The sequence below is a fragment of the Haemaphysalis longicornis genome, unplaced genomic scaffold (assembly GCF_048455015.1).
Source record: "Haemaphysalis longicornis isolate Haplotype H1 unplaced genomic scaffold, Haemaphysalis longicornis Haplotype H1 scaffold_2, whole genome shotgun sequence".
Classification (NCBI taxonomy): Eukaryota; Metazoa; Arthropoda; class Arachnida; order Ixodida; family Ixodidae; genus Haemaphysalis; species Haemaphysalis longicornis.
In genome coordinates, this window is record NW_027526295.1 from 165549542 (window position 1) to 165561969 (window position 12428).

Consider the following 12428-nt stretch of genomic DNA (forward strand, 5'->3'; position numbering starts at 1 on the left):
AGACAAAAGTGGTATGCGGTAGTTCGGTTCCCCAGCGTTCAATGTATAGCATGGAAGCGGCAATAAGTTTTCATTATTACCCCAAAAAAGCGGCGACCCATCGGGAATCTCAGAACGGCCGCAATATAATGACAAGGAACTTGTATGCCGTGGCTCGTAGCAAGCTCGATCTTTCCATACTATGGCTTTGAGCCTTCAATAAAATCATGAATAGAAACAAATCAGGAAGCCTCTAACTCCGGAATTCAGTTTACAACAGCAGTTTCAATCGCTTTCACTGGTAGCATGACGCATTCTTGCATTTGTGGGATACCCTGTAATGGTAACACCACTTAACTGCCTCGACATTTTTTCTAAGAGCTTACAATATTTTTTTTTGTGTTCGAAAGGCAGCAAAAAATTACTGAATTTTAACCAGTGCAGAGATATAAATGCCCCCGTTCTAACAGGTCTTTTGCGCGCAGCGTTAGTGAATGAAATTTTAGTGACTGTCGGGATTTGAAAATGGGATATATAAAAATGACACACGGAATGCCACAGGACAGGCGCAAACTCACAACTGCTTAAATTTAACGAGAAATCCCCCCGAAATACCCTGGCACATCCATAGAAACATATTTTAAATAATGCGTAAAATTAGCAACTCAGTATAAGCAATGACTGTCCAAAAATTGTATTTATTTTCAAAAAGGTACGGGAAGAATTCGATCACACAGGCGCTTGCAGGTGTAAAATACGTCCCTGATAATGTATTGGCGATAGCGCACGGGTCACGTGCAGTGTAATTGTTTTTGTTTGTTTGTTCTTTGTATAAGGAGACAGCGCAAATTTACAAGGGTGTAGCAAATGCACGGATATGCACAGGTCCTGTCGCTTCGTGCCCGTTTCGTGTACTGAGCTTTTATTCTTTAAATAACCACCACGCCACCTTCAAAAAGCACCCCTTGACGTTCCCGAAACGGCAGACGACTGCACTGAGAAAAGTACAGTGTTTCGAAGCAATGTTTATAACACGTTTCACACGTATAACACGTTTCACCACGGCGAAGATGTTTCGTGGAATTAAACCAGCTAGCACATTAACCCGCAAAGGCCGCTGATTATTGCGTCTCTAGAAGAAATGCCCAAGAGGAGGTAACTGTCTTTGCTTACTTCCGAACAAGTACACACATTGGTTGTTTTATCGGGATCCGCATGAGTCTTGCGCCGCGCGCAACGTGAACGAGCAGACGACGCGAGAGCGTCATCTACACTAGGAGCGGTTCGTCCTGCCGCCGCCAGGGGCCGACTGCGTTCGATCTCGGGGCGAATAGAGAACGTCCGTGAGCGAATCGGAGCTACTCCCGTCTACCAGGCATAAGCTCGGCTGTCACGACTTGCCGGGATTTATTTGCTATTCTCGTGTGCAGTTTTATTTTGCAGCCAGCTCCCGGTTTTCTTTGAACACAGCGGAAAGCTTATGAGGTGACGCAATGAAACTGCCGCTTTGAAAACTCCTCGTGCAGGAAATATAAGGTGACGATCGCTATGCTCCCGTTTCTCCCCACACCCCGGCACTCGTCGTGGGTTTAGTTGTCTGTCCGCCGGTGTCGCTTTTGGAGCGGAAGATCGCGGACCTTCTTAGCTTCACACCCCTCCTCAGCAGGGCTCTGTTGGCGAAGGATTTCCGCTGACACCGGAGAGCGAGCGCATATGCATGCCGCTGCATGCATACATGCATCCGTCGTCATCATCGCTGTCTCGCTTTCCGGGGGCGCAAGTGCCACGCGACGTCGCCAAGCGCCCAGCGATCCCTCCTCTTCTGTATGCAACCGAGCGGGCTGTCGGCGCGGAGAAGCAACAGCGACGACGCCCTACTCAGCCTCGTCCTCCCCGTCGTCCTTGCTCCGTGGGGGCAAAGGCTGCCCGGGTCCCAACCCCGACGCGCCCCGGCCACTCGAGCCACGACGGCGTCGCTTCGCTCACTTGGACGTGTCAGGGAGGGAAGCGTGCCATCTTATCTCATTCGGAATAAAATACCGCCTCCTCTTCCCCCCTCCGCAAGCGCCCCGTGGTATGCATGCCGGCTGGGGTGCGCGTTATGCGGCGCCACCTCATCCGCGTCTCTCCTTGCTTCCTTCCTCGTTGCTCTCTTTCGCGTACTTCTTCTTGTTGGCGCTCTATTATTCAGCGCTGCTTCTATTTCCCTACGCGCGGATTGTTTCCCTTGTCCTTCCTTCGAGCTCCCGAGTAGGCCGAGGGGAGGAAGGGAGGCGTCCGTTGGCCCCCTTCTCGAGAGACGGTTTTCCTTTGCATCCCATGCGTGTCCCTGGATGAATTATTGCTCGTGAAAAGCAACAGAGACGCTACTTTTTCTGCTAGCGTTGGGATAACCCGTGCGGACGTAGAAGCCCTCGATGAAGGGCAGCGTGGAAGACGAGAGATAGCTACTTTCTCAGAGGCAAACAGCAATACGTTGGGGCTCCGCGGTTTCTGGAGCTCGCCCGTTTTGCTTATTTTCCTTTTTGCGGCATTGCTTTGTCTCCAAGCTCCTGCGCCCCAGCCGTTTTCACGCCATTGCTCTGCCACCTATGGTACCGCTTTGCTATTAACGCACTCAAAATTCAAAAATTATTTTAACAGTAAATGTGTTTGTTACCCTTCTATTGTTAACACACCCCATTAAAAGTATACGCTCGCATTATTAACGCCTCCAGACAAAAATTAGTGCCCTTCCGCTCTGGGAAGAAGAATGACCTGCAAAGCTTGACGCATTACACGGAGTGCACGAAACAAAACACGTTTGTTGTAATTTGCGATGGAGCATACTTCCGAGCCAATTAGCTGAAGGAACCTCTGAAGGATCCAAGCTTTGTTCTTGCAGACAAACATGGAGCTGCCTGTGTCCCGCCCGAGTCGTAAGCATCTTACTGTTTGTGTGACACACAAACCTAATCCGCTCTACCACTAAGGACCCCGGACAGGTCCCGGCGGGCTGTTTAACGTCCTCGTTTAAGCCTCGCTCCAGCACTACGGGCATGCCGTCCATCAGTACGGGCATGAAACTTATAGCTGCGCGTTCATAGTATCCAGCATGTCGAGACCACAGCGATCGATACTGCCGAAGAAGCCGCCACAGCCCATGCTATCACTACTGCTCAAGACGCAAACACCATGACCACTGCAGATTCTCAGGCAGCTTGCAGGAATTATTGACGCGGTCGCATTTCCAAAATAGTACTTGATCTCTTTCGAACAAGCCTGGTAATTCCTGAAGTTAATATAATCTTGGTTCCCGGACAGGAATCCCTTGAAGGGGGGGGGGGTGGCACACGCCGTTTATTGCGCTTACATATGCACGCCGGGCCGTTGATCTCATGGGAGAATCATCACGCCTTGCACCTAATTCTGCCTGCTCTACACGGACATCTTGGGGGACTACCGGCATAATCGGCGAATCTGCCCAAATCCACAGCACCAACTCACACGAGATGAAGCCGCCACCCTCAGGCGACTTAAGGCTAGCACCTGTCCGCACCGCACCCTCCTCCGTGTCATCCATCCAAAGGATTGTCAAGCTACCTACAATTACTGTACAGCACCCGGCACCACCCTGTACAGTAAAATACGGGAGGGCCAGAAAACACCAGATCTGCAACCCAACCGCTCTTACAACTAGTGGACGGCAGATCCAGTTTGACCTGGCATAGCCAGCGGCAGTCACGGGATCCCGAACCATAGGGCCCCACTCCACCGAGCGTGTCCTCTAGCAACAGCGCCTGTTGATCATTAATTTCATTAATATATTTTCGTGGCACAGCGGATAGCGCGCTCAATTTACGATCAAGAAGACCGGGGTTCGAAGCCGGCCAAGGGAAGCAAAGATTTATATTTACGAGTTCCAAGTCGTGGTCAAACTGAGCCCTTCTTCGTCATCGGGAACGTCAACGCATATACATTTGTTAGTTCATTAGTACGTCATTATCACGTCATGAGCTAGGGCGCACACACGAGTAGCTCCTCCGCTAGTTCATAGGTAGCGCCAGCCGGCGTCCGCGTTCGCGAGGCCTCCTCATGCACGGATGTTCGCTCGCTCGCTCGCGAACGAGGGAGAGAAAGAAGTGCTTAATAAATGTTTATTTGTCCAGCAGAGGATCCCTGTAGACTGGGATTTATAGGCTTCGACTGACTGTCCTCGCTCAGGTCACCAGGGTCCGTGCTGGCCAGGGAAGCCATCCTCTCCTCCATGGAGGGGTTGGGGAGTAGTTGCAAATCTGGGGTGTGCTATCATCGCGACCGTACCATATAGCATGGTATGGTCACCTTTTAAGGCGGAAGGCCGGTTTCCATGAAGCCGACTCAGCAGAGACCGGACGATAAATCCGGGTGGAGGGGAGGGGGGGGGGGGCTTTTTTGGCCCTGTTTAAAGAAAGGAAGTGAAGACGATATCTGGCCAATTGTGAAGGCGGGGGAAATGCCAACTGGAAGCGATCTTTCTTTGTTCCTGCCTAACCCCAGTTGTGTCGGCATTCATGTAGGAAGTGGCAAAAGGAGCGGGGAGGAGGGTTAACATCGTGCCGGGGGGGGGGGGGGGGGCTGCATATTACTGCCCTGCGGGCCGCGGGCTGCCGACTCCTGCTACTGGCGTTGAGCGCGACACCACGCAGCGCCTCCGTGCCGTTGGCTCAGGAATTCTCGCATTTGTGGTGTGCTTAACTCGGGCTCGCTCTTTCTGGTGTTTCCCCGCGATCGATTGACGTTAACCTTCTCATTGTATCTGCATGTGAATAAACAACGCACGCGCTGCGGATATCCACTTTCTTGCACACAGCCATAACTAAAGCCAATTAGTCAAGGAGCGGATGTATGCCATACAGCCTGAAGAAAATAACCGCACGAACTTTTTTGAGCGTCCCAATCGTCCCCAAACCTCCTAATAAGACGTTTGTGACGGTGCAGAAAAATTAATGCGTTGGATACAGAAAAAACCTTCATCTGATACAAGCCAACAACAACGAAACAAATAGAACACAGCCGTTTTATTTCCTGCTGTGCGATGCGCGTGTAGGGGCCCGCTGCTTGGTGCGTAACATTCGGCTGTAAAGCCTTTATAAGATAATCTCAAGAATACTTCGGGGAAGCCTACGCATTTGCAATAATTATCGAGGAGCTCTGGGCGCTGAACCTCGCAAATAAGCTAGAAAGGACGAGTTACACGCGATCTTCTGACCGATGCTCTTAAGAAAGTTGTTCTCTCCTCATGTGTTGCAAACTTGTGCGGGATGCAGCTTGAAATTATTCAGAGTTGTAAGAAGCTGGCAAAATAACTAGATGTCTAGAAATACGCTTTTTAATGCATGAAAGCGTCAAAGCGGACGATTTCTAGCGCAGGCACCGCTGTCCCTAGCGTAGGGTAGCAGACGACAGCGGCGCGAGTCCCAAAGCTTACTTCAGAAGCCAGGGTGCGCCACTCAAACATCTTAGCACCGTTATAGTATAGCGAGCCAGACGGGATGGCGAGCACAGAGGGAAGGGTGTTCGGTGGGGAAGGGGAGGTAAAGGCTGTTGGGACGTGGGCAGATGTTTGGAGTCGCCGCCAAGTTGCAGCTTCCTCTAGGGAGAGGGGCTAGTATGGTGGTGCGACTAACGAACGAATGAACCACTTGGCGAGTGGCTGAAGAACTTGTCACTTTGTAAGAAACTACATGCGGATCGTATATTTCTGTTTTCAGTTTAGCTGTCTAACCGAACGCGCCGGCACGTAGTTGTAGTGCAAACGTATGAGGCAAGAAAACACGACTACACCAGAGTCCTTCAATGTTATATTGAAGGAATCTGACTACACCAAGACGCCACGGGACATTAGACTTCAGGGGCCAAACTAAAGTTGCAGGAAGCGCAAGTGAGATGAGGGAAAGTAACCTATTGCTCACGTCAGTGTGAAGGGAAATGAGCAGTACGGTCACGTTCCTCAATAAAGATAGCGGCGTCTCATCCCGCTCCTCCTGATTGAAGCGTTGGTTAAACATAGAGAAAATATTTTTATTAGTAAACCTGTCGTTTCTGCAGTCGCAGGGATCATGGGGCGGCACCGTGGACCAGTTGGCTCCAACCGTCCGGGCGAAACTGCTGTCGCCGACGACGCTGCCCCTGGCCGCCGCCGTGGTGACGCTTCTGGTGTCCGTGGCGACTCCCATGCCGCAGCAGGGCGACGATGACGCCAGCCTCGTTGTGGAGGTCGACTTCGGCGGCGGGGACGACAGGCGACGCGTGCGGCAGCGGCCGGCTCGGGTGGACCCCTACTGCTGGGCCGTGGGCGTGACCCATCGCTACCGCGAGGAGGGCCTCTACAAGCCCCGGGTGGCCGCCTTTTTCCGAGGGCACAACACGTCCTGGGTGGCGGCTCACCGGCACCTGATCGGCGTCTACCGGGACCTGTCTGGCCAACAGGATTCGTGGCTCCTATCACGCCTGGACGTGCCTTCGGATGTGGTGGCGACCGGAACACGAGTCAGGTACGGCTGGGACGCCTTACTATAGGCGAAAGGGGATGGAGGAGAGGGCCGTGAACTTTACAGTTGTACTTGTTTTTCTGTCGGCAGTTGTGGCCTCCTGGAAGGACGAAGCCTCGCCCCAGGCTACTCCGTCTCGTACGCCGTCACTAGAATGGTCGCTGTTGATCGCCGCCGCGAAAGCTACCCTGCGCCTGGCCTTCTCATGTACAACTCCACGGGAGGACCCAGCCACAAGATGGCTTACGCTTTCCAGGAGCCCGGCACGTACCGCCTTGAAGTGGCTCTTCGCAACCCGCTGGGCGCAGTCACCGCGACGAGAGTGGTAAGGGCGTTGGACGAGATTAGAGGGCTGCGGATCAACGTGACCGTCGGAGGCGCCCACCTCCGGTCGCCTTACAGCCTCGTTGCGGGCACGAACGCCACGCTGTCGGGGGTGTACTCGGCCGGCAGCGACGTCTACTGCACCTGGCGCATAGTTCCCGCCTGCGACTCTTGCACCGTGGTCGCTGAAGCGGCGGAAGGACGACGTCGCGCCCGTTTCTGCGAGGTGACATTCCTGTTTCCCCTGGCCGGCACATACTCGGTCGCACTCGAGGCCGGTAGCCCACTGGGCCGGAGGTACGCGGTTTCGTTGTCGCCCCCCGTGCTTGTGCAACGCAGAGTACGGGGCCTGCGGGTCTGGACGTCCGCTCCTCACTCTACGGTGCTCGTGGGAGCGCGATTCCAGCTACTAGCGTCACTCGAAGAAGACGCGGCTGCGAGAGTTGTGTACCGACTGGCGCCGGAGAGACGTGCAGGTTCCGTGCCCGCTGCTCCTTTGACGCTGGCGCGCGGAACCTACAGCGCGTGGCTTCTCTTGGCCAAATCCGGACTGCATCAAGTGCGAGTGCGTGCAACGAACTCGGTGTCGTCGGTGAGAACCGCCATATTTGTGCACGCTTTGTGGCCCGTACCTGGAGGCTTGTCGCTCGGATTGATCGGCTGCAGGGGACATCGAGCGAAAGTGGCAGTCCTGAATCAACGTAAGTAGGCGAATTGGGCTTCTTGGTTTCAGTAGACGCGATTTTTTTTTGCTTGTGGAATTGTTTGAGTGCAAGCGCTGAAGCACAAGCTTGGTTCATGCCTGTGCTTGACGTCAGTCTATGTAAGGACAACGAAAGTTGCCTCTACCGCAACCGGATGTTCCTCCGAGCGGCGCAGTGTGCGCCACTGTGAGTGTTTTTAACGCGACACGAGTCGTTTCTGCAATTTTTCAGGTATAATGTTTATAATTAACTGCAGCGACGACAAACTAGTTGAGAAGAATCGGGCGATGTCACGCATTGAACGCAATCTCCCTTCAGAACCCGTAAACGTACGAGTGCGTTTCAAAGCGACGACGGACGGCTTCGGACTCGGATGAGCTATTGCCGGTCTCAACTTGTACCCGAGCATAGAAGGGCGCTGGAAGCATGCGTTATTGAAGACCGAGAAAATAAAAATATCTAAAAAGATATACCGTTAATTTCTGGTAGCGGGCATGCCGGTCACTATACCTTTGGAAACAGAATTGTTGCACCTTATTCTTAACTTATATTTGGACGTAACTATCGTAGCCGCAGTTTCTTGCACCGCACAGGCTGTCGCGCAGGTACAGATTCCCTGTCTGTTTTTTACTCGTGTTACATGCGGGCGCATATAGTTTCCCAACGGTGCTGTTTTCGGCTACCTTTCCATACCTTTTTCGATGCCTGCACATCGGAGCTCCATCTCCACGTGTCTTTGATGCTCGAGGCGTTGAATCGCGCGAGACGTTTTATAGTGTGCTCCTTAAAGGGGCCCTGAAAGGCCTTTTGAGCACACTAAACGAACAAGCGCAGTCGTTGGTCAACGTCATCTGGTCAACGTCATCTGTTTCAACGTCATCTGTTTCAAGTACAGTTAAACCTCGTTATAACTAACACTGATATAGTGAATTATCGGCTATAGCGAACTAAATACGAACTTTTGGTCGGCCACGTTTCATTTCAGGGACGCTTATTTTTTTTTATAATGAAACCGAAACCATGAGAGCCGTGCGCGATAGCGGCTGTAACTAAAAATATTCGGTTCGCACGATGCCTTCCTCACCTCGGCAACTGTCTGCACAGCGTCTACTACCACGGCCGAAGAAGCAGCCATTGCCCTCGCATTGACCCAAGCCATGAGTCCCAGCATAACGATACTGTCTGATTCACAAGCTGCCTGCCGTCGTTTTGCACTCGGACGAGTCTCGGCTCTTACCCTGGCCATCCTTTCTCAATGTCCCACCCTCCCTCATGCCCGCATAGTGTGGACACCCAGCCACACTTCCCTCCCTGGGAACGAGGTTGCACGCGCCACCGCCCGAGCTCTCCTTCACCGGGCATTCCCTGAAGAGGGCAACAATGCAGCCAGTATTACAAACTCCTTTGCGCCCCTCTCCCAAACATACACCGACATCCTCTACCACTACAGAGCAACCCGACGCACCTATCCCCCTCCCCACCCTTCCCTTTCTACCGCTGACGCCCGCATTTGGCGCCGACTTCAAACCAACACTTATTACAATCACCTCCATCTCCACCACATATCCCCTACTAACTACCCACTCAACTGCCCCCAATGCGATGAGCCTAACACCACAGCTCATCTCGTCTGGACGTGCCCCACCAGCCCTCCACCACCCAGATCCCCTACCCTTGAGCAGTGGGAGTGCGCGTTGCAGAGCTGCCAGCTCGAAGACCAGGAGGCCCTGATCTCTCGGGCGAGGATGGCAGCCGCGGCACGCGGCCTACCGGAATAGGATGGCCGCCCACAGCTCCTAACTCTTTTTCTCCCCTACCCTGTCCCTGCTTTTCAATAAACGTTTTCTCTCTCTCTCTCTCTCTCTCTCTCTCTCTCTCTCTCTCTCTCTCTCTCTCTCTCTCTCTCTCTCTCTCTCTCTCTCTCTCTCTCTCTCTCTCTCTCTCTCTATCTCTCTCTCTCTCTCTCTCTCTCTCTCTCGCACGATGCTCAGAACTCGAAAGCTAGCATAAAAAAAAGCAAAGTAAATGTAGAAATGCCCTCTCGTGCGTGCACATTGTGGAAAACTTCATCTTCCTTAGTGCTGTGAAAAGCCACCAGACCTAGATTACATCCATGAACACACATTGAGCGCATTCAAATAAATAAGAACGTAGGCCTGTTTTGCGAAGTGAACTTTGTTCTTTTGTTATTTCACGTTCTCATTTTCCGGTCCAGTTAGTCTGAAATGACAAGCAGACAGGCAAGAATCACCTCGTTTAGAGCATACCTCGGCAAAGTTGGCGCGGCTCACTCAAACTCACAATTTTTTTTTCGAATCACCACTCACTCAAACTCAGACTCAACGCTGAGCAGCACATCTGCGCTCACTCAAACTCAAACTCACATTGAGCGCAAAACTCAGAACTCACTCGGACTCAAAACTCAAAATGTACTCAAACTCAAAATGTAATCAAAACTCAAAATGTACTCAAACTCAAAATGTACTCAAACTCAATATGGACTCAAAACTCAAAATGTACTCAAAACTCAAAATGTACTCAAACTCAAAGTGTCCTCAAACTCAAAATGGACTCAAAACTCAAAATGTACTCAAACTCAAAGTGAACTCAAAACTCAAAATGTACTAAAAACTCAAAATGTACTGAAAACTCAAAATGTACTCAAACTCAAAATGGACTCAAAACTCAAAATGTACTCAAAATGAACTCGGAACTCAAAATGGGCTGAGAACTCAAAATGAATTCAGAACTCAAATGGCCTCACAGAGATTGAGACAGTGAGTGAGTGAGAGTGTGAGAGTGAGAGTGTGAGTTGAGTGTGAGTGTGAGTGAGAGTGTGAGTGACTGAGAGTGAGAGTGCGAGTGTGAGTGGAGTGTGAGTGTGAGTGACAGTGTGAGTGTGAGAGTGAGTGTGAGATTGTGAGTGTGTGTGAGTGAGTGAGAGTGAGGGTGAGAGTGTGAGTGAGTGAGAGTGTGAGTGTGAGTGTTAGAGTGAGAGTGAGAGTGTGACTGAGAGTGAGTGTGAGTGACAGTGTGAGTGTGAGAGTGTGAGTGAGAGTGTGAGTGAGTGAGAGTGAGTGTGAGTGAGAGTAAGAGTGTGAGTGTAAGTGAGAGTGTAAGTGAGAGTGTGAGTGAGAGTGTGAGTGAGAGTGTGAGTGAGAGAGTGTGAGTGAGAGTGTGAGTTTGTGTGTGAGTGAGAGTGTAAGTGAGAGTGTGAGTTTGAGTGTGAGTGAGAGTGAGAGTGTAAGTGTGAGTGAGAGTGTGAGTGAGAGTGGGAGTTGAGTGGGAGTGTGACTGAGAGTGAGAGTGCGAGTGAGAGTGTGAGTGGAGTGTGAGTTGAGTGTGAGTGTGAGAGTGTGAGTGCGAGTGAGAGTGCGAATGTGAGTGCTTGAGAGTGTGAGTGTTAGAGTGAGAGTGAGAGTGTGACTGAGAGTGAGAGTGTGAGTGTGAGTGACAGTGTGAGTGTAAGTGTGTGAGAGTTAGTGAGAGTGTGAGTGTGAGTGAGTGAGAGTGAGAGTGTGAGGAAGAGTAAGAGTGTGAGTGTAAGTGAGAGTGGGAGTGAGAGTGTGAGTGAGAGAGTGAGTTTGAGTGAGAGTGAGAGTGTGACTGAGAGTGAGAGTGTAAGTGAGAGTGTAAGTGAGAGTGAGAGAGAGTGAGTGTGTGAGAGTGTGAATGAGAGAGAGTGTGAGTGTGACTGAGAGTGTGAGTTGAGTGTGAGTGACAGTGTGAGAGTGTGAGTGAGAGTGTGAGTGTTAGAGTGAGAGTGAGAGTGTGACTGAGAGTGAGAGTGTGAGTGTGAGTGACAGTGTGAGTGTAAGTGTGTGAGAGTGTGAGTGAGAGTGTGAGTGAGTGAGAGTGTGTGTGAGTGAGAGTGTGAGTAAGAGTATGAGTGTGAGTGAGAGTGTGAGTGAGAGTGTGAGTGAGAGTGTAAGTGAGAGTGTAAGTGAGAGTGTGAGTGAGAGTGCGAGTGAGAGTGTGAGTCTGAGTGAGTGAGAGTGTGAGTGAGAGTGTGAGTGAGAGTGAGAGAGAGTGAGTGAGTGTGTGAGAGTGTTAGTGTGAGAGTGAGAGTGTGTGAGTGATATAGTGAGTGATATAGTGAGTGAGAGTGAGTGATATACCTTTTGCGATATCCTCATAATTATAACCAGAAAGCATTTTTATATTTGTCCCACGTGATCCCCCTCAACGAGACCTTTAATTTGATACCCCACACACCCTAGCAGGGTCATATGGGATTCATACCAGTCAAAATAACCATGACTTTCATGACTGTAACCAGGACGCATTATTTAGGTGTCCGACGTGATTCCCCTAACTGGAACCTTCAATTTGACGCCCCACATGCTTCAGCGGCCTCACCTTGAATTTAACCCAATCTATGACTCATAATGACTATCTCATGATTCGAACTACGAAGCCTTTTTTTGTTTGTACCACGTGATTCCCCTCGTCAAGATCGTAAATTTGATACCCTACGCGCCCTAGCGGGGTCACTTCGGATATTTAGTCCAATATAAGACTTGCCGTGACAATCTAATGGTTATAACCAGGAAGCATTTTTGTATTTCTCCCACGTGATTCCGCTCATCAAGACCATTAATTTGATACCCATCACATCCTAGCGGAATAATCTTGAAATTAAACCAATCAATGACTAACCATGACTATCTTATGATATAGCCCTACCACATTTTTGCTCACGTGATTTCACTTATCGGAACCTTCAATTTGATGCCCCGGACACCCAGTGGCATCATTGTGAATTTTAACCTAATTTATGACCCATGTTGACTATGTCATGATAATAATCAGGAAGCACGTGATTACCCTCATCGAGACCTTTAATTTGATAGGCCACATGCCCTAGCGTTCTGAACTTGAATTTTAACCGAATCTATGACTCACCATG

The 12428-nt window shown here is 50.8% G+C and overlaps 1 protein-coding gene across 1 annotated transcript in view; it reads left to right on the forward strand.

Moving 5' to 3' along the window:
• LOC144167488 (polycystin-1-like) overlaps positions 1 to 7656 on the forward strand; it is a 30420-nt gene extending 22764 nt beyond the window's left edge. The window contains exons 2-3 of the mRNA XM_077696741.1: positions 6049 to 6494; positions 6582 to 7656. Of these exons, the coding sequence (XP_077552867.1) occupies positions 6049 to 6494; positions 6582 to 7524 (1389 nt within the window). The 3' untranslated portion in view covers positions 7525 to 7656. The remainder of the gene's footprint in view (positions 1 to 6048; positions 6495 to 6581) is intronic.
• Positions 7657 to 12428: the final 4772 nt, after the last annotated feature.